Source organism: Melanerpes formicivorus, unplaced genomic scaffold (assembly GCF_026170545.1).
Source record: "Melanerpes formicivorus ecotype bairdi unplaced genomic scaffold, bMelFor1.0.p_v2 SCAF_67, whole genome shotgun sequence".
NCBI lineage: Eukaryota > Metazoa > Chordata > Aves > Piciformes > Picidae > Melanerpes > Melanerpes formicivorus.
This window is the reverse complement of record NW_027142419.1, coordinates 1,222,742-1,248,201: the sequence shown is the minus strand read 5'-3', so window position 1 is coordinate 1,248,201 and position 25,460 is coordinate 1,222,742. Positions and strand designations below refer to the sequence as shown.

At 56.8% G+C, this 25,460-nt stretch overlaps 1 protein-coding gene across 1 annotated transcript in view; it reads left to right on the top strand.

Moving 5' to 3' along the window:
• The first annotated feature begins 12,376 nt into the window (after window positions 1–12,376).
• Window positions 12,377–25,460, top strand: part of LOC137453474 (protein-arginine deiminase type-1-like) — a 30,888-nt gene continuing 17,804 nt past the window's right edge. Inside the window, 12 exon segments of the mRNA XM_068162732.1 lie at window positions 12,377–12,540; window positions 16,622–16,796; window positions 17,636–17,705; window positions 20,354–20,376; window positions 20,378–20,416; window positions 21,540–21,648; window positions 21,764–21,825; window positions 21,828–21,857; window positions 21,859–21,900; window position 24,352; window positions 25,226–25,260; window positions 25,262–25,412. Coding sequence (XP_068018833.1) covers window positions 12,449–12,540; window positions 16,622–16,796; window positions 17,636–17,705; window positions 20,354–20,376; window positions 20,378–20,416; window positions 21,540–21,648; window positions 21,764–21,825; window positions 21,828–21,857; window positions 21,859–21,900; window position 24,352; window positions 25,226–25,260; window positions 25,262–25,412 — 829 coding nt within the window. The 5' untranslated portion in view covers window positions 12,377–12,448.

The window sequence follows — 25,460 nt, the reverse complement described above, 5'->3', positions numbered from 1 at the left end:
CCGGCTCCAAGGGGAGGGGACGGTTGGATTGGACCCTCTAAAGCCCCATGAAAATGATCTGGGAGGGGAGGGAAGGGATGGAGAGGGAGGGTGGCTGGCCCAAAGCCCAGCCAACACCGAGCCCCGTTCAAGGAGCTCCCCCAGCTGTCCCAAACTCCCTGGCCCTCCAGTGTCTCCCCAAGCCCAAACCGGGACCAGCAGCCCGGCAGGGAGAGGACTCTGCAGCACTGAGGGAGTTGGGGCTGTTCAGTCTGCAGAAGAGAAGGCTCCCAGGTGACCTCATTGTGGCCTTCCAGGATCTGAAGGGGGCTCCAGGAAGGCTGGGGAGGGACTGCTCAGGATCTCAGGGAGTGATAGGACTAGGGGGGATGGAATGAAGCTGGAGGTGGGGAGATTGAGGCTGGAGGTGAGGAGAAGTTCTTCCCCATGAGAGTGGTGAAGCCCTGGAATGGGTTGTGCCAGGGAGGTGGTTGAGGCCCTGTCCCTGGAGGTGTTTAAGGCCAGGCTGGCTGAGGCTCTGTCCATCCTGATCTAGTGTGGGGTGTCCCTGCCCATGGCAGGGGGGTTGGAACTGGATGATCCTTGTGGTCCCTTCCAACCCTGACTGATACTGTGATACTATGATACTTTGCTGGTCGCATCCATGGAGCATCCACTCTCCTTTGGCTCTCCAGGGAAAAGCTCTGTCTGCTCTTGGGAGGCTGAAATGCACTTTCCCAGCCCTTAGGCCAGAGCAGGACACTCCTTAGTTGGTTTTTCTGCCCCCTGCTCGTTTTCAGCGGGCATCTGAGGAGCCAGTTGCTGGTGAGGGGAAATCAGAGGGGGTTCTGCAGGGTGAAGCAGCTGCTGGCCCCCCTGCACTGCAGCAGCTCAGGCCTAACTGTCTGCCCACACAGATGTTTGCCTCCTTTATTAACAGCAAGCTAAATATTCATTTTAAACCCCAAACTTGTCCCAGGTTTTGGAAGCCACAAGCAATTAGTGAGGAGCAGAAAGGTTCAGGCTGACAGTCCCAATTTATAGCCCTTTGGGGAAGGGGGAGCTTTGGTTTTCTGGTGCTTACTTCCCTCCAGGGCTGGGGTGTAGGAAATCAGCTCACATCCACTTTCCCATCTGAAGGCAAGTGCTGGTGGGTTTGGTTTGGCCATCAGGCCAGCCCCTGAGCAAATGTGAGCGAGAGCTTGGAGCTGCTGAGCACAACAGTGACAGAGAGGCAGTTCTGCTGCTTTCCTGCATGAGGTTAGTGGCAATGGGGAAGTCTGATTGAAGGCTGGAGGTGGCTCCAGGGAGACCTCAGAGCAGCCTTCCAGTACCTGAAGGGGGCTGCAGGAGAGCTGGGGAGGGGCTTGTGGCAAGGGTTTAGAGTGACAGGATGAGGGACAATGGCTTTGAGCTGGGAGAGAGAGGAGACTGAGAGCAGAGAGGAGGAAGAAATTGAGAGTTAGGGTGGGGAGACACTGGCACAGGCTGCCCAGGGAGGCTGTGGCTGTCCCTTGTGTGGAGGTATTCAAGGCCAGGCTGGTGGGAGGCATCCCTGCCTCTGGCAGGGGCTTGGAACTGGATGAGCTTGGAGGTCCCTTCCAACCCAAAGCATTTCCTGGTTCTATTTTCTCCCCAAGTGTGCCTTTTGTAGGCAGGGTGTGGGTTTGGGGGTGAATGACCCCAGCTGAGGCACCCTGACCCAGGAGCTGAACTGACAGCTGGAGCTTGCTGGTTGCCCTGAGCAGCATCACAGTTTATCCCCTCAGCCCCTGCTGATGCAAACCACCAGCAGGAAGAGGCCCTGGGGAAAGAGGAACCAGAAAGAGAAAGCATTTCAAAGGAAGAATAAACCCAAACTACAACAGAGCTCTGCCCTCCATGCTGTACAGGACTCAGTTTCCCTCTTTTTACCCCTTCAGGACTGATTTTTCCTTATTTAACCCCTCCACAAGGCTCTCCATTAGGTCCTTGTCTCTTCTGACTTGTATCCCAAACTGGACACAGCATTCCAGGTGTGGTCTCAGCAGGGCAGAGCAGAGGGGGAGGAGACCTTACCTGTCCCCTTTACAGGGGCAAGTGTGGGTGACTGGCAGAGCTAGCAGGACCAGGGAGGGGATTCTCCCCCTCTGCTCCACTCTGCTGAGACTACAGCTGGAGCTCTGTGTCCAGTTCTGGAGCCTCTGTGCCAGGAAGGATCTGGAGGTGCTGGAAGGTGTCCAGAGAAGGGCCAGGAGGAGGAGCAGAGGGCTGGAGCTGCTCTGCTGTGAGCACAGCCTGAGAGGGTTGGGGTTGTGCAGTCTGGAGAGGAGAAGTGCTTGGCTTGGGCCTGGAGTTTCGAGGGAATTGGGGTTTTTAGGGCATGTAAGCAAAGCTCCCACGGGAAACACCCCCATGGCTGGAAGATGTCATCTCCTGGAGATAGCCATCTCCCTCTCCAGGCCAGCCCAGGAGGCTTCACCTGCCTGCAAAGAGGCAAACTCGCTGAAGCTTACTCTTGCTGAAGCCAGGAAGGAGGTCTCCAGCATGGAGGCAGCAGCTGAGATGGCTAAAAACAGGCAGCAGAGGGACAGGGAGCACAGCAGCAACCCCACGGCCACAAGGCTCATCCTCAGCAAGGAGACAGACTGAGAGTTGGGGTTGTGCAGGCTGGAGAGGAGAAGGCTCCCAGGAGGCCTCATTGTGGCCTTCCAGGATCTGCAGGGGGCTGCAAGAAAGCTGGGGAGGGACTTTTGAGGGTGTCAGGGAGGGATGGGACTGGGGGGGATGGAGCAGAACTAGAAGTGAGGAGATTGAGATTGGATGTGAGAAAGAAGTTGTTCCCCAGGAGGGTGGTGAGAGCCTGGCACAGGTTGCCCAGGGAGGTGGTGGAAGCCTCCTGCCTGGAGGTGTTTGCAGCCAGGCTGGATGTGGCTGTGAGCAACCTGCTGTGGTGTGAGGTGTCCCTGGCCATGGCAGGGGGTTGGAGCTGGCTGAGCCTTGAGCTCCCTTCCAACCCTGACAATCCTCTGATTCTATGACTGCCCTTAGGAGCTGCTCAACAGCCCCCAGCTTGTGCTGCACAGAAGGGGTTTGCCAGGAGGCAAAAGTGATGCAGGCTCTGCTCTGTGCTGTCAGGTTGGACATCAGCCATGGTGAACCATCTCAGGACATCCATGGAGATGTGGACAGGCACACGTGGAGGTGTCTGGAGGCTGCTGGTCTGGTGGCTGGAGTCAAGCTGGTCAGGGGAGTTCTCTGCTCTTCTTTTCTTTCCTGAAGATCAGCTCTGCCCAGTTAGTTGCTGCTCTGCATGAACTTCCCTGCTGCCCACGGAGCTCTGCCTGCCCTCATTTCCAGGACCTGGAGACAAACCCCGGTGCTGAAGCTTGGAAACAAGCCCAGCCAGCTGCCTCCTGAGGCTTCTCATGTGTGTATCACCCAGCTTCTCCTCCCTGGAGAGGGCCCTTTTGTGATTAGAACAATAGGGGCTGGATTGAAGCTCGAGGAGGACAGATTTAGACTGGGGAGTAGGAAGGAATTCTTTCCAGTGCGGGTGGGGAGGCACTGGCACAGGTTGCCCGGGGACACTGCGGCTGCCCCCTCCCTGGAGGTGCTGAAGGCCAGGCTGGATGAGAGCTTGAGCTACCTGGGCTGGTGGGAGGTGTGCTTGCACACAGCAGAGGGGTTGGAACTGGATGAGCTTCAAGGTCCCTTCCAAGCCAACCCCTTCCGTGACTCAAGGGTGGGCGCAGGGTTGGTTTGAAGCTCCGGGGGTGCTCAGGGGGTGTTTGGGGGGGGGTGTGGGGTGTATTATGGCTCCCTTCCTGCAGCCACGTGCCTGCCTGCAGAGTGTAGGAGGGCAATGTTCTCCCCACAGAGCCCTTTGGAGCTGACCTTTCAGGTTTAGGAGGTGCCAACAGGTGCCCATCCCGATGGAGCCAGCTCCTGCCCGACCCTGCTGCCTCTGTTTTGGAGGAGGCAAAACCGCCCCAGTGAGGGTGCAGGAGCTGGGATGAAGCTGAGCACCCCCCACCCCCCCCCATGGCTTTATTACTGTCCTGGGGTGTGGAGGGGGGAGGCAGCCAGCCTGCCCCAGCCAGGCAGATATTTATAGGGCAGCAAATTGAATGCAAAGCTTGGGGCAGAGCGTGGGCAGGGCGAGCGCAGGAGGCTGTGCCTGGCTCCAGCCGGGGGGGGGGGGGGAAGCAGATTTATGGGGTGCTGGGCTCTGGGATTGCCAGGCAGGAGGTGTCCCAGCAAGCAGGCACCTTTATTTGAGGGAGAAGAAAGGGCAGAGGGAGAACTTCTGGGGCTTTCTCAGCCAGGAGAAGGCCACTGCAGAGCCAGGATGTGCTCCCGGAGCTGGCACTGAGCTCTGCTGCCTTTTATCAGCTTTAAAAGCAATTTTTGACTGGTCCAAGCCAGCCTCCTGCCCTTCTTCCTCGACTTCCAACTGGGATGGGGAAGGCAGATCCCCAAAAGGGAGATTTGCTCTTGGGTTGCCAGCTGTGAAGCATCCCAGCAGGCAGGCACCTTTATTTTGGGGAGAAGGAAGGGCACAGGGGAGTGCCTGGAGGCTCCTCACCCAGGAGAAAGCCACTGCAGAGCCAGGATGTGTTCTCAGAACCCTCCCTTGGGTCTCACTGGGTTTGAAAGCACTTTCTGCTGCTCCAAACCAACTTTCTCCCCCCAGCTTCCAACTGGGATAGGGAAGGCAAGTCCCTGGGAGGGAGATTTGCTCTTGAATTGCCAAGTCTGGGGGGTGGGGTCCCAGCAAGCAAACCCTTTCATTTGGGAAGCAGAAGAAAAGGCAGAGAGGGATTTTGTGTTGCTTTCTCTCCCAGGACAAGGTGACCACAAAGCCAGCTCTGATAAGTGCTGGCCACAGATGTTTGATCAGGTGGGGGTTGGTCTCTTCTCCCTGGTATCAGGGGATAGAAGGAGAGGAAATGGCCTGGAAACTGTGCCAGGGGAGGGTTAGGTTGGACAGGAGGAACAATTTGTGTCCTGCAAAGAGTGGTCAGGGACTGGCACAGGCTGCCCAGGGAGGTGGTGGGGTCTCCATGGCTGGAGGTGGTCAAGAAAGGTGTGCCCATGGCACTTGGGAGGCTCCTCACCCAGCAGAAGGCCACTGCAGAGCCAGGATGTGTTCCCAGCACTGCCAGCAGCCTCCCTTGGGTTTCACAGCACTTTCTACTGCTCCAAACCAACTTTCTTCCCCCAGCTTCCAACTGGGATAGGGAAGGCAAGTCCCTGGGAGGGAGATTTGCTCTTGAATTGCCAAGTCTGGGGGGTGGGGTCCCAGCAAGCAAACCCTTTCATTTGGGAAGCAGAAGAAAAGGCAGAGAGGGATTTTGTGTTGCTTTCTCTCCCAGGACAAGGTGACCACAAAGCCAGCTCTGATAAGTGCTGGCCACAGATGTTTGATCAGGTGGGGGTTGGTCTCTTCTCCCTGGTATCAGGGGATAGAAGGAGAGGAAATGGCCTGGAAACTGTGCCAGGGGAGGGTTAGGTTGGACATGAGGAACAACTTGTGTCCTACAAGAGTGGTCAGGGACTGGCAGAGGCTGCCCAGGGAGGTGGTGGAGTCTCCATGCATGAAGGTGTTCAAGAAACCTGTGGCCATGGCACTTGGGAGGTTCCTCACCCAGGAGAAAGCCATTGCAGAGCCAGGATGTGTTCTCAGAACCCTCCCTTGGGTCTCACTGGGTTTAAAAGCACTTTCTGCTGCTCCAAACCAACTTTCCTCCCCAGCTCCCATGCCTGAAGGTGGTCAAGAAACCTGTGGCCATGGCACTTGGGGCCATGGTTTGGTGGCCCTGGTGGGCTTGGGTTGAAGCTTGGACTGGATGACTTCAGAGGCCTCTTCCAACCCAAACACTTCCACGACTCTGTGCTGCTGTTGGATTTTGCTGGCTTTGAAACCACTTCCTGCTGGTCCAAACCAGCCTCCTGCCTTTCTGTTTGACTTCCTTCCTTGCTTCCACGTGGGCTGGGGAAGGCAGATCCTTGGGAGGAGGCTTGGTGCCTGCCCAGGATGCTCCTGCCCCGCTGTTACAGCTACACACCTCCGGGAAACAAAGCCTCATGCAAACCCGAGCGGGACTTGATAACTGGGTTGGTGCCTTGCCCACTTGCAATTAATTAGGCTGACATGGCTCTTAAAAGCTCCTGCCTGCAATTACACATGCAGAGTAATAAATGAGGGGTAATTATCAGCTTAGGCAGACTATCAAACTTTCCTTGGGGAGGCGGCGGCGCAGGATGGGTGAGAAGGAACACCCAGAGGGGTTCTGAGCTCCTCCTAGGGGAGCACTGGGAGTGGGGAGAGGGGGAGGGGAGGGGAGTGTTGGATTTTGTTCCATCAGGACTGAGGGAGAGGCTGAAATTGGGAAAAAGAAGCCTAGAATGGTTTGGGTTGGAAAGGACCTCGAAGATGATTCAGTTCCAACCCCCTGCCATGGGCAGGGACACCTCCCACCAGCCCAGGTTGCTCAAGGCCTCATCCAGCCTGGCCTTGAGCACCTCCAGGGTGGGGGCAGCCACAGCCTCCCTGGGCAGCCTGTGCCAGTGTCTCCCCACCCTCACTCTTAAGAATTTCTTCCTCATCTCCAGTCTACCTCTGCCCTCCTCAAGCTTCAATCCATTCCCTCTCATCTTATTCCAATGAAGCCAGCCCCAAAGGAGGCTGACCAAGTGGACTCCAGAGGATGAGGCTGACCAAGGGAGCCCCAAAGAAGGAGGCTGACCAAGTGAACTCCACAGAAGGAGGCTGACCAAGTGAACTCCAGAGGCTGACCAAGTGAACTCCAAAGAGGGAGGCTGACCAAGTGAACTCCAGAGGCTGACCAAGTGAACTCCAGAGGCTGAGGCTGACCAAGTGAACTCCAAAGGATGAGGCTGACCAAGGGAGCCCCAAAGAAGGAGGCTGGTCAAGGGAGCCCCAAAGAAGGAGGCTGACCAAGTGAGCCCCAAAGAAGAAGGCTGACCAAGTGAACTCCAGAGGAGGAGGGTGACCAAGAGAGCCCCAAAGAAGGAGGCTGACCAAGTGAACTCCAGAGGATGAGGGTGACCAAGTGAACTCCAGAGGATGAAGCTGATCAAGTGAACTCCAGAGGATGAGGCTGACCAAGGGAGCCTTAAAGAAGGAGGCTGACCAAGGGAGCCCCAAAGAAAGACCAAGAACTCTGAAGACTGACCAAGGGAGCCCCAAAGAAGAAGGCTGACCAAGGGAGCCCCAAAGAAGGAGGCTGACCAAGTGGACTCCAAAGAAGGAGGCTGACCAAGGGAGCCCCAAAGAAGAAGGCTGACCAAGGGAGCCCCAAAGAAGGAGGCTGACCAAGTGGACTCCAAAGAAGGAGGCTGACCAAGGGAGCCCCAAAGAAGAAGGCTGACCAAGGGAGCCCCAAAGAAGGAGGCTGACCAAGGGAGCCCCAAAGAAGGAGGCTGACCAAGTGGACTCCAAAGAAGGAGGCTGACCAAGGGAGCCCCAAAGAAGAAGGCTGACCAAGGGAGCCCCAAAGAAGGAGGCTGACCAAGGGAACTCCAGAGGATGAGGCTGATCCAAGCTCACTCAATGTGATGGAGAGGCAGGATCCCATCTGTCAGTCTACCCTGGATCTTAATAGCACCTTCTCAGGACAAGGTGTTATTAGGAGGAAACACTCAGCTCTGCATGGACCAGATGACTTAAAAGCATCATTCTTCCTCAGCACAGGCTAATAGCAGGTGGAGGAGGAAGAGGAGGTGAGTGTTGGTACCACCCACCATAGACAGGGTGTCCTGGGCTTGGGTGAGCCAGTGTGGAAGCTCCGCTTGTGCCGTGACTAAACCTGGCTGCAGACAAAACACTCCAGCTCCCAAAGGAGGATGAGCTTTGGGTGCTGCCTCTCCATCCTTGCTGCTTGGCTGTGAGCCTGTGTTTTTTCTCACCCAGAGGAAGGCCACTGCAGAGCCAGGATGTGCTACCAGAGCTGGCACTGATCTCTGCTGGCTTTTATGGGCTCTGAACACGTTTTTCTGCTGGTCCGAGCCAGCCTCCTGCCTTTCTTCTTCGGGCTTTCAGCTGGGATGGGGGAAGGCAGGTCCCTAAAGGGAGGGATTAGCAGGTGTGAAGCAGCCCAGCAGGTAAATGCCTTCATTCTGGGGAGAAGAAAATGCAGAAGGGAATTTTTGGTGCTTTCTCTCCCAGCAGAAGGCCTCTGCAGAGCCAGGATGTGTTCCCAGCACTGCCACCAGCCTCTCATGGCTTTTACTGGGCTTAAAAGCACTTCTTTTACTGCCCCAGACTGCTTTCAGCTCTTTTTACTGCCCCAAACCCATTTCTTCCCCAGTTTCCAACTGGGATGGGGAAGGCAGGTCCTTGAGAGGGAGATTTGCTCTTGCATTAGCAGGTGTGATCATCCCAGCAGGTCAATGCCTTCATTCTGGGGAGAAGAGAAGGCAGAAGGGAATTTCTGGAGGCTTCTCACCCAGCCACTGCAGAGCCAGGATGTGTTCCCAGCACTGCCACCAGCCTCCCTTGGGTTTAACAGCACTTCTTTTACTGCCCCAGACTGCTTTCAGCCCTTTTTACTTCCCCAAACCCATTTCTTCCCCAGTTTCTGACTGGGATGGGGAAGGCAGGTCCTTGACAGGGAGAGGTGGTGGAAGCCTCATGCCTGGAGGTTTTGAAGGCCAGGCTGGATGTGGCTGTGAGCAACCTGCTGTAGTGTGATCATCCCAGCCTGTGGCAGGGGGGTTGGAACTTGCTGAGCCTTGAGGTTCCTTCCAACCCTTGAGAATTCTATGATTCTATGATTTGCTCTTGCATTAGCAGGTGTGAACAGAATAGGATAGGATAGGATAGGATAGGATAGGATAGGATAGGATAGAGTAGGATAGAGTAGGATAGGATAGGATAGAGTAGGATAGGATAGGATAGGATAGACAGGATAGAATAGAATAGGATAGGATAGAATAGGATAGAGTAGGATAGGATAGGATAGGATAGAATAGGATAAGATAGAATAGGATAGAGTAGGATAGGATAGGATAGGATAGGATAGGATAGGATAGGATAGGATAGGATAGGATAGGATAGGATAGGATAGGATAGACCAGACCAGGCTGGAAGAGCCCTTCCATCCCAGCAGGCAGACACCTTTGTTCTGGGGAAGGCAGGACCCTGGGAAGAAGATTTCTTGGAGCAGTCTGGAGGAGCAGCTGCTCCCAAGCCTCCTGCTGAAGGTCTCCTGCTCACTGGGAGCCCCAAACCACTCGTCTCCATCGCCTCCTTCCAGATTACAGCCCACAGCAGCAGCCTGAGCCGTGGGGTTAAGGTGTGTTCCCTTGTCCAGCACAGGCCTCAAACCAGCTGAGCAGGATGCAAGGCTTAAAATCACAGCAGGAGGCGAGCCCAGCACCGTGCCCAGTCCAAACCAGTGTGACCAGCAGTCACGAGTGGGAAGTCTGACCTGCAGCTCTCTCTGGGAGAGAGGCTGCTGTGGGCAGACACCTCCTGGAGAGAAGAGGAGGCTGAGGGGAGACCTCACTGCTCTCTACAGCTCCCTGATGGGAGGTTGGAGTGGGGTGGGGGTTGGTCTCCTCTCCTTAGTATCAGGTGATAGAAGGAGAGGAAATGGCCTGGAAACTGTGCCAGGGGAGGGATAGGTTGGACATGAGGAACAATTTGTGTCCTGCAAGAAGGGTCAGGGACTGGCAGAGGCTGCCCAGGGAGGTGGTGGGGTCCCCATCCCTGGAGGTGGTCAAGAAAGGTGTGCCCATGGCACTTGGGAGGCTCCTCACCCAGCAGAAGGTCATTGCAGAGCCAGGATGTGTTCCCAGCACTGCCAGCAGCCTCCCTTGGGTCTCACAGCCCTTTCTGCTGCTCCAAACCAACTTTCTTCCCCCAGCTTCCAACTGGGATAGGGAAGGCAAGTCTCTGGGAGGGAGATTTGCTCTTGGAGTGCCAAGTCTGGGGGGAATCCCAGCAAGCAAACCCTTTCATTTGGGAAGAAGAAGAAAAGGCAGAGAGGGATTTTGTGTTGCTTTCTCTCCCAGGACAAGGTGACCACAAAGCCAGCTCTGATAAGTGCTGGCCACAGATGTTTGATCAGGTGGGGGTTGGTCTCTTCTCCCTGGTATCAGGGGATAGAAGGAGAGGAAATGGCCTGGAAACTGTGCCAGGGGAGGGTTAGGTTGGACATGAGGAACAATTTGTGTCCTGCAAAGAGTGGTCAGGGACTGGCAGAGGCTGCCCAGGGAGGTAGTGGTGTCTCCATCCCTGGAGGTGTTCAAGAGACCTGTGGCCATGGCACTTGGGAACATGGTTTGATGGCCATGGTGGGGTTGGGTTGAAGCTTGGACTGGATGAGCTTAGAGAGCTTTTCCAACACAAACCCTTCCCTGATTCTGTGATTCCTCAGGGAATGCAGTGAGCTCTTTGCCCCCCGTGCTGGCTCTACCTCACCCCAGCCCGAGGGGCTTTAGGGGGGTACGGAGGCTTGCGCTCCCTGGGAGGGATTGAGAGCCAACAGATCTCCCATGGCCACAACAATCAGGAGCTTGGCTTGGGCTGGGCATTGGGGCAAGAGGCTTTGATCTCGAATCTCCAGGGAGGTGGTGGCCTGGGGAGCCTGGCAGTGCTGCTAGCGTTCCTCACTCTGGCATCGCAGGCTCGGCACCAGGCTCCCACGAGCTGATTAAAGCTGGTCCCGCTGCGAGACACCGAGCTCTCGGCTCGTTGGGGTTTTGCTGCTGCTGCAATTAGGCTTGGAAGCAGCCCTTTAATGAAGGCTGGCTGGGAGATGTTTGAAGCAGCTTGGTTTGATCTTGCAGGGGAAGCTGCCACGCAGCTCGCTGCTCCTCCAGCTGAGGACGTGCAGCTCGCTGCAGCTTGGTCCTTCGAGCTCCGCCAAGGCTGCTTGGACCTCTTGGGTTTCTGAGGGGTCCTGCTGCTCCCAAAGCTGGGGTTCCTCCTTGCTCCTGCCCTCTCTTGTCCATTGCATCATTCAAGTCACCCTCTGCTGTTGTCACAGAACTGTCAGGGTTGGAAGGGAGCTCAAGGATCAGCCAGTTCCAACCCCCCTGCCATGGGCAGGGACACCTCACACCGCAGCAGGTTGCTCACAGCCACCTCCAGCCTGGCTGCAAACACCTCCAGGCAGGAGGCTTCCACCACCTCCCTGGGCAACCTGTGCCAGGCTCTCACCACCCTCCTGGCCAACAACTTCTTCCTCACATCCAACCTCAATCTCCCTCTCAATTTCTAGTTCTGCTCCATCCCCCCCAGTCCTATCCCTCCCTGACACCCTCAAAAGTCTCTTCCCAGCTTTCTTGGAGCCCCCTGCAGATTCTGGAAGGCCACAATGAGGTCTCCTGGGAGCCTTCTCCTCTCCAGCCTGCACAACCCCAACTCTCAGTCTGTCTCCTTGCTGAGGATGAGCCTTGTGGCCGTGGGGTTGCTGCTGTGCTCCCTGTCCCTCTGCTGCCTGTTTTAAGCCATCTCAGCTGCTGCCTCCACGCTGGAGACCTCCTTCCCAGCTTCAGCAAGAGTAAGCTTCAGCGAGTTTGCCTCTTTGCAGGCAGGTGAAGCCTCCTGGGCTGGCCTGGAGAGGGAGATGGCTATCTCCAGGAGATGACATCTTCCAGCCATGGGGGTGTTTCCCGTGGGAGCTTTGCTTACATGCCCTAAAAACCCCAATTCCCTCGAAACTCCAGGCCCAAGCCAAGCATCCAGAACTTGTAATTTCCCCTGGAAGCCTCGTGGATATTTTGCTGCTGTTTGTTTGTGTTGGCTTTTTTCCCCCTCTCCTCTCTCCCCTTCCCTGCCTGCCAAATAACCAGTTTGCCCTGAGCCCGTTTCTGCCCTTGCTGCTCCTCAGGACTGGTTCTGGTGGGCAGGACTGAGCTGAGCAAACATCTCCTTTGGTCAGCCTTTATTTCAGGCATTGCCCTAATGGGGTAGCCGAGGCCATGACTCAGCTGCAGAGAGGCCAGGTGGAAAATTTGGGTTGTTTTCAAGAAAATGCTTGCTTTTCATGCTGCCATGTATTGTAATCACCCTAAACGACCAGGTTGGGAGCAGGAGGAGTTGCAATGTTTAATTCATTAAAGCTTTTGCAGCCTTCATGTGGAGCTGTAAGGGGGATGAGAAAATAAAAGGTGGAAAGCAGCCCCTGCAAGAGCTCCCTGCTGAGCATCCCAGGGCAGGGCTGGGTGTCACCCACCCCATCCTGTCCCTTTGCCCTCTGTCCCCTCCCCAGAGCCGCCTGGCCACCCCCAGGGGCTGCCTTATCAGCTCCATCTGGCCGAGCCGTGCGGGGTGGCAGCTTGCTGGGCGGTGGAGGTGGAGACGCCAGGGTCCCCTGGCTGCACCCCGTCATCGAGGGAAGGAGGAGTTAAGTTCCCCTGCCTTTTAATCCAGTCCTGCTGGTTTACCTACAAAGCCAGGCAGCAGCAGCAGCAGCTTCCCTCACACCCCACGGCTGCCATCCCCAGGCACACCATGCCCCAACGTCATGCCGTGCAGATGTCCACCAGCCACGCCACCTACGGCGTCTGCGTCCTGGGCACCGAGGTCTTCCTCGACATGCGCCGGTAAGGCTTGGGGGCTGGGGTGTCCCCACTGCTGTCCCATAAGGCTGATGGGTCTGGGGGGGGTTAGCCCAGTGGTGGTTTGGCTCTTTGTTTGGAGGAGATGTTAGGTTTAGACTGGAGATTAGGAAGAAGTTCTTTCCAGTGAGGCTGGGGAGATGCTGGCACAGGTTGCCCGGGGAGGCTGGGGATGCTGCCTGCCTGCAGGTGTTCAAGGCCAGGCTAGATGGGGACTTGAGCAAGCTGGGCTGGTGGGAGGTGTCCCTGCCCATGGTAGGGGGATTGGAATTGGATGGCCTTCAAGGTCCTTTCCAACCCAAACCATTCTCTGAATCTATGAGGAAAGTTTGGAGCAGGAGGAGGAAGTTTGTTCGGAGGAGAAGTCAGAGCTCACTTTGAGCTCCTCCATGGATTCATTGCACAAGTTCAGCCCAGGAAGGACATGTCCTGCTAGCTCTGTGTTCTGGGATGGTGTCCCTCAGGGAGCTGCACCCACAGGAGGGTGGACATCAGGTGGACAATGCGAGGTGTCAAAGCATGGCCGAGCCGTGCTGACGCGCGGGCTGAGCCCGTGCACACCCCGCCTGGGCTGGCTCTATTTCTGGCCCTGAGAAGATGAAGCAAGAAGGACCCAAGATGAGCAACCTGAGCTAAAAAAAAAGGAAGGGGGAAAGACTTAAAATGTGTGGCTCAGGCAGAAAGCATCCCCTGGCAGGTCTGCACGGATGAGCTCACCCCCAGAGATCGTTGCCAGCATGAAACAGGGGGTGGGGGGTTGCTTGCTTTATCAAGCCAGACTGGCACGGGTGAGCTCGCCCCCAGAGGTCTTTTCCAGCATGAAACAGGGGATGGTGGTGGTGGGTGGGGGGTTTGCTTTATTAAGCCAGATGTGAGGCTGTGTTTACCCTGCTGGTACCTGGTCATTAGGTAATAAATCCTGGTCATAATGATAGAGGCTCCGGGACGAGCCAGGCGGCATCGCATCCGGGGCAATTATCGGGCTGGTGTCTTGGAGCTGAGCCAGGAGGTGCCACTGTCCCCTCTCAAAGGGCTTCAGCCTGAGCTTTGGCAGCCCTAAAATGTCCATTGGGAAGTGAAGTTTTCCTCTTGGCCAGATGGGAGTATGGGAAGCCTGCTATTGGCAGTGGCTCTTCCTGGGGCTGGAGTCAAACCACACTCAGATCCCTCTGAACTGGGGCCCCCGGGTGGGTTGGTTTGGCTCCTTGGTGGCAATTAAGAGGTGGCTCATGGGTGGGCTTGATGAGCTGGAGGGTCTTTTCCAACCCAAATGATGCCATGATTCCATGGCTCTATCATTCCTTGGCTCTATCATTCCATGGCTCTATCATCCCATGATGCTATGCTGCTGTAGTTCCACACTTTCCTGACTCTATGATTGTATGATCCCATGATCCCATGCTTCCATAATGTATGATCCCTTGATCCCATGGTTCTATCATCCCATGGTTCTATCATTCCATGACTCTATCATCCCATGGTTCTATCATTCCATGATTCTGTGTTTCTGTACTTCCACAATTTCATGATTCTGTGATCCCATGCTTCCATAATCTATGATTCCTGGATTCCATGGTTCTGTGATTCCCTAACTCTATAATTCCACAACTTCAAGGCTCTGTGGTTCCGTGAGTCCATGATCTCCTGATTCCATGAGTCCATGGTTCCATGCTCCCATAATTTATGAGTCTATGATTCCCTGATTCCATGACTCTGTGATTCCCTGACTCTGTGATTCCATGAAATCTGAGCTTCAGTCCAGATGCTCTTTCAGCTACATAATTAAAACAGGGATGATGTTGGTCCTGGAGAGCACCAAGAGCTCTGGGAGGGATCCGTGCTCTGGGATGGGATCCCTGTTCTGGGAGGGATCCCTGTTCTGGGAGGGATCCGTGTTCTGTGATGGGATCCTGTTCTGGGAGGGATCTATGCTCTGTGATGGAATCTGTGTTCTGGGAGGGATCCGTGTTCTAGGAGGGATCCCTGTTCTGGGATGGGATCCATGCCCTGGGATGGGATCGGTGTTCTGGGATGGGATCTGTGCTCTGTAAGGGATCCATGCTCTGGGATAGATCCATGTTCTGTGTGGGATCCATGTTCTGTGAGGGTTCTGTGCTCTGTGATGGGATCACTGCTCTGGGATGGATCCGTGCTCTGGAATGGGATCCATGTTCAGTGATGGATCCCTGCTCCATGAGGGATCCCTGCTCCATGAGGGATCCATGCTCTGAGATGGATCCCTGCTCCATGAGGGATCCATGCTCTGGGATGGATCCATGCTCTGGGATGGATCCCTGCTCCATGAGGGATCCCTGCTCCATGAGGGATCCATGCTCTGGGATGGATCCCTGCTCCATGAGGGATCCCTGCTCCATGAGGGATCCATGCTCTGGGATGGATCCATGCTCTGGGATGGATCCATGCTCTGGGATGGATCCCTGCTCTGTGAGGGATCCCTGCTCATCCATCCTCAGCCTTGAGCGTGGCTTGGGCCACTTTGGGGGCAGCAGAGGGAGCAGGCTGGGGAGGCAGTGGCGAGGCTGAGGGCCGGGAGCTGTAAGATCAGGGCAGGAAGCCCCAAACGCAGGAAGCTCTGGCAGGCAGCAGCGTGCAGGTGGCTTTGCAACCCTGCTTGCTGTTAGTACTTGGGGTGAGAAGGGAGGATGAGGCTTTGATGTCCCTTTACGAGCTGCTGCAGGCAGGGGGATGCCAGCGCCAAGAGGAACGCCGGAGGAAACCTCCTCGGTGCTTTCTTTGGCTTTGATTTTCTTTCTCCCTGTTCAAATTTGCCACCCTGTCCCTCTCTGCCCGCAGCCAGGGGGGGTTGGCTCCTGATGGCAGACAGGTTGGAGCACTCCTGCTCCTGGGATGGAGGTGCTGGGGCTGTAATGAGCAGGTAGGCAGCACTTCAAAGACCAGGGATGTCAGGAAGGTGGGGTGCGGGTTCTCCGTGCTTGGATTCAGGCTCTGGGCATCTCTCGGCTCAGGGTATGGTCCCCTGATAAGCATCTCCCCAGGTGGTTGACATCAGCAGCTCTCCTGGCTCTTTGTTGGGGTTTTGTCCTGGGCTGCTGGGACTTGGGAGGGGGTTTCTTGCTGTTGTGGATGCTCAGACCTGAGGGATTGGCAGTCTGGGCTAAACCACGGAGGGACGTGCCAGAGCTGCAGTGGGAGCTCTGCTTGCTCAACACCACCGCAGAGATGCTGCATATAAAACCCAGGGGATGTGTTTCATCACCTGCAGGTGGCTTCTGAGTCCCTTTCCATCCAGTTAAGACTGGATTTTAATTCCAGGTTCAACTCTATGGCTCCACAGAGGAGAACAGGAGGGACAGCTTGGCCTCTATCCCAGCACTGCTCCCTCTGTTTAAGCTCCAACCCCAAAGGTGCCCACAGAGGAGGATAGAAAGGACAGCTTGGTCTCTAACCCAGCACTGCTCCCTCTGTTTAAGCTCTAACCCCAAAGGTGCCCACAGAGGAGAACAGGAGGGACAGCTTGGTCTCTATCCCAGCACTGCTCCCTCTGTTTAAGCTCTACCCTCAAAGGTGCCCACAGAGGAGGATAGGAAGGACAGCTTGGTCTCTAACCCAGCACTGCTCCCTCTGTTTCAGATCTCCCCCCAAAGGTGTCTACAGAGGAGAACAGGAGGGACAACTTGGTCCCTAACCCCACACTGCTCTCTGTTTCAGAGCTATCCCCAAAGGTGCCCACAAAGGAGAACAGGAGGGACAGCTTGGTCTCTAACCCCACACTGCTCTCTGTTTAAGCTCTAACCCCAAAAGTGCCCACAGAGGAGAACAGGAGGGACAGCTTGGTCTCTATCCCAGTGATGCTCTGTTTCAGATCTGCCCACAGAGGAGAACAGGAGGGACAGCTTGGTCTCTAACTCAGTGCTGCTCTCTGTTTCAGATCTACCCCCAAAGGTGCCCACAGAGGAGGACAGGAGGGACAGCTTGGTCTCTAACCCCACACTGCTCTCTGTTTCAGAGCTATCCCCAAAGGTGCCCACAGAGGAGGACAGGAGGGACAGCTTGGTCTCTAACTCCACACTGCTCTCTGTTTCAGAGCTATCCCCAAAGGTGCCACGTCATTTGATGTCCATGCCACCTCTGCAGTCACAGTCCACGTCATCCACAGCCCCATGACCAAACCCATGGTCAACTCCAGATGGCCTCTGGATCCTGATATCGAGGTTCTTGTGACCATTGATGTCACCAGCAGGAGTCTCAATGACAACAAGGTGAAGCTGCTCTTCTTGTGTACCCAAACTGGGGAAATAAGCCAAGCTTTCTAGGAACAAAAGAAGAAGGAGGAGGGAGAATTCTGAGACAGGCCCCAGAAGGTCCAAGTAACTTCCTTTCCACGGAGAAAACTCAGCCAGAGTTGTGTAATTATTGCCTACAACAAATGAAACTGAGAAGGAGAAGGAGCTCCCACATTGTGCCCTGGAGATGAGATCAGCCTGGTTGCAACAGCTTGGTGTCAGGAGCTCCAGGCAGCAAAATTCCTGCTCCTTTGGCTGGTTTTGTGCTGAAGCAGGCAGAAAGGGGTTCAGGGGAACTGTGACTGATGGAGGGTGGCTGGGTTGTGCCCTCCAAGAGCTCCTTGCGTGGTGGGGTTTGGTCAACCCCATGAGCGGGAAGACCTAAGAGCCCTGGGGCTGTTTAGTCTGGAGAGTAGAAGGCTGAGAGGGGATCTGATCAATGGCTATCAACAGCTGAGGGCTGGGGGGGCAAGAAGAAGGTGCCAGGTCAGTGATAGGACAAGGAACAAGGGGGTATGAACTGGAACCCAGGTGGCTCCACCACAATGGGAAGAGAAACTTCTTTACCCTGAGGGTGGCAGAGCCCTGGAGCAGGCTGCCCAGGGAGGTGGTGGAGTCTCCTTCTCTGCAGACTTTCCAAACCCACCTGGATGTCTTCCTCTGTGTCCTGCCCTGGGTGACCCTGTTCTGGCAGGGGTGGTTGGACTGGATGACCTCTCGAGGTCCCTTCCAACCCCTCCCTCTCTGTGATCCTGTGAGCTCCCCGGCAGGAGAGGGCCCAGGGGGCAGGCTGCGAGCTGCTGCTCTCTTTGCAGGTCAAGATCTCCTACTACGGCCGGGAAGGCAACGAGCTCTCCGTGGCTTGGTTGTACCTCACCTGCGTGGGTAGGTGTTACAGCAGCCCTGCTGCCAGCCCTGCCAACCCTTCCTGCCCTGCCAACCCTTCCTGATGCCAACATCTCTTTGGGCTCCCGGGACAGGGCTTAAGTGGGGGGCGCGGGCTGCGCGGCTGCCAAGCGCGGCGAAGGTTTGGGTGTTGACTGATGCTGACAAGCAAGAGGCAGACAATTAAAATGCTATTAGGCTGCCTTATATGGTGCAAAAAAGACACAGGCTGGGCCCTGTCCCCACCCAAGGTGTGCAGGGAGCATCCCTCCTCTGCTTGCCAAGACCTGGCGTGGCAGGAAGGGTGGTCCAAAGGAGCGCTGGGCTGCGGCAACAGAAGTGGGAGCAGCAGGGAGGGCGTTCTGCACCTCTGCTCTGCTCAGACCCCACCTGCAGCACCACCTCTGGCTCTGGGGACCCCAACATAAGACATGGAGCTGCTGGAGAGGGTCCAGAAGTGGCCACAGAGGGCTGGAGAACCTCCCCTGTGGGGACAGGCTGGGAGAGTTGGAGCTGTTCAGCTTGGAGAAGAGAAGGCTCCAGGGAGAGCTCAGAGCAGCCTTCCAGTACCTGAAGGGGCTCCAGGAGAGCTGGGGAGGGACATTTGATAAGGGCTGGGAGTGCCAGGATGAGGACAAGGGCTTTGATCTGGGAGAGGGGAGATTGAGAGTGGAGATGAGGAAGAAATTCCTTAGAGTGAGGGTGGGGAGGCACTGGAACAGGTTGCCCAGGGAGGCTGTGGATGTCCCCTCCCTGGAGGTGTTCCAGGCCAGGTTGGATGAGGCCTTGAGCAAGCTGGGCTGGTGGGAGGTGCCCCTGCCCATGGCAGGGAGGTTGGAACTGGCTGAGCTTTGAGGTCCCTTCCAGCCCAACCCATTCCATGATCTATGACTCCCTGAACCTCACTCAGCTTTGGCTGCTGACCCCTACCTCAAACTCCTCTGCAGCTAGTGGAGAAGAAGAGACACCCAAGTGTAGCTGCTTGACCTATTTGAGGAGTTTGGGATGAGGTGAATCATTCCCTTGAAATACCTATTTTGCTCTGCTGACTACAAAGGGAGTCTAGACACCCAGTCTGGATGCAGAGCCTTCCACCTGGATGGATTAATGACCCTGGATTTGGGATTTTCTCAAGGGTGCTCAGATGACTGCCAGACCTCTGTCCTGAAGTCATGCAGATGCCTCCCAAAACTGCTCCTCCTCAAGAGGCTGAGGGATTCCCACACCCCACAGCTGATGGGCACCACTGCCTGCAGGGCTTTTGCCTCAGAGATGGTCCTTTGCTTGCTCAGATTTGCAGCTTCATTTCCATGCTCTCCTCCCTGCATCAAGGAGGAGGCCGAGCTGCTCCAGAGCCTCGCTGCTCCACACTCTGTGTAGCCCATCTGAAGGAGCTCAGACAGGCTTGAGACAGATTTAGGGGGGGTTTAGGTAAATCTCCACTTTATTGCAGCAGAGAAAGGTGAAGAGGGGACTGCAAGGAAGCTGGGGAGGGACTTTGGACAAGGGCTGGGAGTGCCAGGACAAGGGACAAGGGCTTAGAGCTGGGAGAGGGGAGACTGAGTCTGGAGTTGAGGAGGAAACTCTTGAGAGTGAGGGTGGGGAGATGCTGGCACAGGTTGCCCAGGGAGGCTGGGGATGCTGCCTCCCTGGAGGTGTTCAAGGCCAGGCTGGATGAGGCCTTGAGCAGCCTGGGCTGGTGGGAGGGGTCCCTGCCCATGGCACAGGGTTGGAACTGGCTGATCTTCAAGGTCCCTTCCAACCCAACCCATCCTAGGGTTCTATGCCTTGGGCCAGGAAGAGCTCTTGAAGGGAAAGTCCTTCTCAAATGTCACATCAGGCTTAGGAATTGCTGAGCTGCCTGCTCAGCCATGGGCAGCACACTTCCAGGCCTCCTGCAGGGTTTGGCAGCATGACACAAGGATGAGCAGAGGGCTGGAGCACCTCTCCTATGAGGACAGACTGAATGAGTTGGGGCTGTTCAGTCTGCAGAAGAGAAGGCTCTGAGGTGACCTCATTGTGGCCTTCCAGGATCTGAAGGGGGCTACAGGAAGGCTGGGGAGGGACTGCTCAGGATCTCAGGACTAGGGGGAATGGAATGAAGCTGAAGGTGGGGAGATTCAGGCTGGAGGGGGAGGAGGAAGTTCTTCCCCATGAGAGTGGTGAAGCCCTGGAATGGGTTGTCCAGGGAGGTGGTTGGGGCCCTGTCCCTGGAGGTGTTTAAGGCCAGGCTGGCTGAGGCTCTGGCCAGGCTGATTCTAGTGTGGGGGTGTCCCTGCCCATGGCAGGGGGGGTTGGAACTGGCTGATCCTTGTGGTCCCTTCCAACCCTGAGTGATTCTATGATACTATGATACCATGATAAAGACAAAGGTCAATGGAAAATTGGTGAGAAGCCAAACCAGGGCCATGAAGAGAGACTGTGCTGCTTGGGGCAACCAGGGTGGGAGAGAAGAGCTGGAGGCTGAAGGGGGAAAAGCCATCAGGAAGCCATTGAGTTGGCTTTCCCACCAGCATTTTCCTGGAGCTGTGTGGTCTGGGGCAGCTTTGGGGCTGGTGTTGGGTGGCTCCTGCTGAGGACAAGCCCCAGATGGCACTGGGAGGTCATTTCCCTGCCAGGTGACATCCTCTTGCCTCTTGATGTTGCAGAGGTCTCCCTGGACGTGGACCTGAAACCGTAACGGCAGAGTGAAGAGCAAAGGGAAGGACAAGGTGAGGAGAAGCTCTTCTGCAAGTTCCTGAGTCAGTGAATGCTTGATGGCACAAATGTCTTGGCACCTACTGGCCTAAACTTGCTCTAGTCCTGACTGTCAGTGTCTCCCAGTGGGGTCCTGCTCCAAACCTGTGCTTAACATCTCCCCTTCCCTTAGGGAAACATTGCTGGGGAAGCAGCAAGAAAAAGCAAAAGCTGAGAACAGCTTTATGGAGCTGCTCTTCAGCATCCCTCAGGGCACTGAGCTTCAGCAAGCCAAGGAAAGGAGAGACTCTGGAATCCTCCACAATCCCTCTGTTGCACGGAGAAAGCAGAGCAGGAGCTCTCCTGAAACGAAGTGCCCACACTCAAAGCTCTGCTCTGCAGTGTGGTGAAGCTTGGGGAAGGGAGAGCCTCAGCAATGCATCTGGGAGAGGGGGCTCTGAAATGCTCTCAGGGGGCCACCTGCTTTGGGCATTGGAGTTGCAGGATGTAGCTTCCCTCTTCCTGCACTTCGGACGTGGGCTGAGAGAGCCTCTCCTCTCCCTCTCCTCTCCTCTCCTCTCCTCTCCTCTCCTCTCCTCTCCTCTCCTCTCCTCTCCTCTCCTCTCCTCTCCTCTCCTCTCCTCTCCTCTCCTCTCCTCTCCGAACCTCTCCTCTCCGAACCTCTCCTCTCCGAACCTCTCCTCTCCTCTCCGAACCTCTCCTCTCCGAACCTCTCCTCTCCGAACCTCTCCTCTCCTCTCTGAACCTCTCCTCTCCGAACCTCTCCTCTCCTCTCCGAACCTCTCCTCTCCGAACCTCTCCGAACCTCTCCTCTCCGAACCTCTCCTCTCCGAACCTCTCCTCTCCATTTCTAGAGGTGGCCCAGCACTGTCCAGCTGAGGCCTGGCAGACACTTTCTGGCCTGTTAGAAGATCAGATCTGGTTGCAGTAATCTTTGCTGGCCCTGCCAGAAGCGGTGGTTGTGAAACGTAATGGCTTGGAAGCATGGCAGCTGCCTCCCTGCCAGCCTGGGCTGCACCCTCTTGGCTGCCCTCCCCCAGCGTGGCCACGGTGCTGAGGTGTGCCACGGGCTGAGAGGAGGCTGGGGGTGGGGGGCAAAACCTTGCTCCAGTCCCCTTTTGGGCGCTTCTCCTCCAGGACAAGTGGACGTGGGGTCCGGATGGGCAAGGTGCTGTGCTGCTGGTCAACTGCGACCGGGACAGCCCCGGGGCCGGGGGCACAGACAGCGGCCAGGCAGACGTCTGGAGCCCCTGCAGGTAAGGGGCGGCCCCGGGGCGGGGGACACAAGAGGCCCCACAGGGCTGCTCCCCTCCTGCAGCTCCTCCCTGCCCTCCCCTCTGCATCCCATCTCCCCCCTTTGCCCGCTGCAGACCTTCAGGACATGTCCATCATGGTGCTGCGGACCCAGGGGCCCAGCGCAGTCTTTTTGCCGAGTACCAGCTGGTGCTGCACGTCCCCCGAGGCCGACGCCGACAAAGTGCGAGTGTTCCACGCGCTTGCGTGAGTCCCTGCCCCTTCCCCCTTCCCCTCTTCCCCCTTCCCCCCTCTTTCCCCCTTCCCCTCTTTCCCCTTCCCCTCTTTCCCCTTCCCCCTCTTTCCCCTTCCCCCTCTTTCCCCTTCCCCTCTTTCCCCCTTCCCCCCCTTCCCCCTCTTTCCTCCCCTTCCCCTTCCCCTTCCCCTCCTTTCCCCTTCCCCTCTTTCCCCCTTCCCCTCTTTCCCCCTTCCCCTCTTTCTCCCCTTCCCCTCTTTCCCCCCTTCCCCTCTTTCCCCTTCCCCTCTTTCCCCCTTCCCCTCTTTCCCCTTCCCCTCCCCCTTCCCCCTCCCCTTCCCCCTCCCCTTCCCTTTCCCCTTCCCTCCCCTCTTTCCCTTTCCCTTGCCCTCCCCCTCTTCTCCCTTTCCCTTGCCCTCCCCTCCTCCCCCCTTTCCCTTCCCCTCCCCTCCTCCCCCCCTTTCCCTTTCCCTTTCCCTTTCCCTTTCCCTTTCCCTTTCCCTTTCCCTTTCCCTTTCCCTTTCCCTTTCCCTTTCCCTTTCCCTTTCCCTTTCCCTTTCCCTTTCCCTTCCCTCCCCTTCCCTCCCCTCCCTCTCCTCTTTCCCCTCCCCTCCCTCTTTCCCCTCCCCTCCCTCTTTTCCCCTCCCCTCCCCTCTTTCCCCTCCCCTCCCTCTTTCCCCTCCCTCCTCCCTTCCTCCCCTCCCCTCCTCCCTTTGCCCCTCCCTCCTCTCTTTCCCCTCCCTTCCCCTCCATTCCCTCTTTCCCCTTCCCTTCCCCTCCCCTCTTTCCCCCTTCCCCTCCCCCTCTTTCCCCTCCCCTCTTTCCATGACCCTCCCCTTTTTTTTGTTCACCCTGGCTGAGGGCTGGACACCTCCACTTGCTGGAAGTGCTCATTTCTCCCCCCAAGCTCCTCTGCCTGTGTCCACGAGGGATTAAATGACGGGGGGGGGGGGGAACCCCAAAACCACCCTAGGGGGCTGTGGCTGCTCCCTCCCTGGAGCTGTCCAAGGCTAGGCTGGATGAGACCTTGAGCAGGCTGTGCTGGTGCGAGGTGTCCCCTGCCCACGGCGGGGGGGAGGATGGGGGTTGGGACTGGATGATCCTTAAGATCCCTTCCAACCCATGGCAGGATTGTATGACTCTGCGGGAAGGGCTTTGAGAAGGGCTTTTCTCAGCGGGGGCTGCTGCAGCTTTGGCCTCCCCAGAGGGCTGCTAAGCCCCGGGTGGCTCACCGGCGCCTTGTAGCGGCAGGGCAGCGAGCCGGCTGCCGAAGCAGCTGATCAGGTCAGGCAGGGCCCTGCAGCGCCCCAGCTGCTGCATGCCGCGGCTGGGTCCCCTCTGCAAATCAGGTCAGGGAGCGGCAGGGCTATCATTAGCTGTGCTTAGCTCCAGCCACACACCTTGAAAGGGCTGCACCTGAGGGTACGGAGTCCTCTCCGCAGGAGGAAGATGAGGAGGAGACAAAAACCTCCTTCAGTTCAGGAAAGAGGCTGAGCTGCTGGAAGGTGTCCAGAGAAGGGCAAGAAAGCTGGGGAGGGGGTCTGGAGCACAGCCCTGGGAGGAGAGGCTGAGGGAGCTGGGGTTGCTTAGCCTGCAGAAGAGGAGGCTCAGGGGAGACCTTCTTGCTCTCTGCAACTCCCTGCAGGGAGGTTGGAGTCAGGTGGAGGTTGCGTCTCTTCTGCCAGGCAGGCACCCAGCAGAACAAGAGGGACACAGTCCTCAAGCTGTGCCAGGGGAGGTTCAGGGCTGGATGTTAGGAAGAAATTCTTCCCAGACAGAGAGATTGGCCATGGGAATGTGCTGCCCAGGGAGGTGGTGGAGTCCCCATCCCTGGAGGTGTTTAGGAAGAGCCTGGATGAGGCACTTGGTGCCATGGTTTTGGTTGATCAGATGGTGCTGGGTGACAGGTTGGACTTGATGATCTCTGAGGTCTTTTCCAACCTGGCCCTGGTTACTTCTATCCTACCCTATCCTATCCTATCCTATCCTACCCTATCCTATCCTATCCTATCCTATCCTATCCTATCCTATCCTATCCTATCCTATCCTATCCTATCCTATCCTACCCTATCCTATCCTATCCTATCCTATCCTAATAGGGAAGGTGTGGGGGGTTGGGAACAGGCTGGATGCATAGTGGGGGTTGTAGGATCAGAGCAAGAGCAGCAGTGGTTTTGGGAGGGAGTGAAACTCTGGAGGGTGTCCAGAGGAGGACAGCAAAGCTGGGGAAGGTTCTGGAGGGTGAGGAGCAGCTGAGAGACCTGGGGGTGTTCAACCTGCAGAAGAGGAGGCTGAGGGGAGACCTCACTGCTCTCTACAGCTCCCTGATGGGAGGTTGGAGTGGGGTGGGGCTTGGTCTCCTCTCTCTAGTATCAGGTGATAGAAGGAGAGGAAATGGCCTGGAATCTGTGCCAGGGGGAGGGTTAGGTTGGACATGAGGAACAATTTGTGTCCTGCAAGAGTGGTCAGGGACTGGCACAGGCTGCCCAGGGAGGTGGTGGAGTCCCCATCCCTGGAGGTGTTCAAGAGACCTGTGGCCATGGCACTTGGGGCCATGGTTTGGTGGTGTTTGGCTCTTGCTGGTAGAGATGCTGCTGTGGGCAGACACCCTCCTGGAGAGAAGAGGGAGCTGAGGGGAGACCTGGTCCATCCCATCCCATCCCACCCCTATCCCTTTCTATCCCATTCTATCCCCTCCTCTCCTCTCCTCTCCTCTCCTCTCCTCTCCTCTCCTCTCCTCTCCTCTCCTCTCCTCCTCTCCTCTCCTCTCCTCTCCTCTCCTCTCCTCTCCTCTCCTCTCCTCTCCTCTCCTCTCCTCTCCTCTCCTCTCCTCTCCTCTCCTCTCCTCTCCTCTCCTCTCCTCTCCTCTCCTCTCCTCTCCTCTCCTCTCCTCTCCTCTCCTCTCCTCTCCTCTCCTCTCCTCTCCTCTCCTCTTCCTCTCCTCTCCTCTCCTCTCCTCTCCTCTCCCTCTCCTCTCCTCTCCTCTCCTCTCCTCTCCTCTCCTCTCCTCTCCTCTCCTCTCCTCTCCTCTCCTCTCCTCTCCTCTCCTCTCCTCTCCTCTCCTCTCCTCTCCTCTCCTCTCCCTCTCCTCTCCTCTCCTCTCCCTCCTCCTCTCCTCTCCCTCCCCTCCCCTCCCCTCCCCTCCCCTCCCCTCCCCTCCCCTCCCCTCCCCTCCCCTCCCCCTTCCCTCCTATTCTATCCCATCCCATCCCATCCCATCCCCATCCCATCCCTATCCCATGCTATTCTATCCTGTTCCATCCCATCCCACTCCCCTGCCTGCTGCCAGGGCTGTGGGCAGGCTGCTGGCTGAGCTGGCTCTGTGTTTCTGCAGGGGGTGACTCCTACCCCCGCTACAAGGCGGTGCTGGGGGCCGGAGCAGCTCTCCTACGTGCTGGAGCAGCCTGGCAGCGGGGAGAACACCTTCTACGTGGAGGGCTTGGCCTTCCCTGACCTGGGCTTCTCAGGCTTGGTTTCCTTCAGTGCCAGCTTGCTGGAGGCCACCCATCAGGTGTGTAGGGGTGTTGGTAATTCCCCCATCCCTTGCCAAGCCCTCTCCTGGGGGAGGT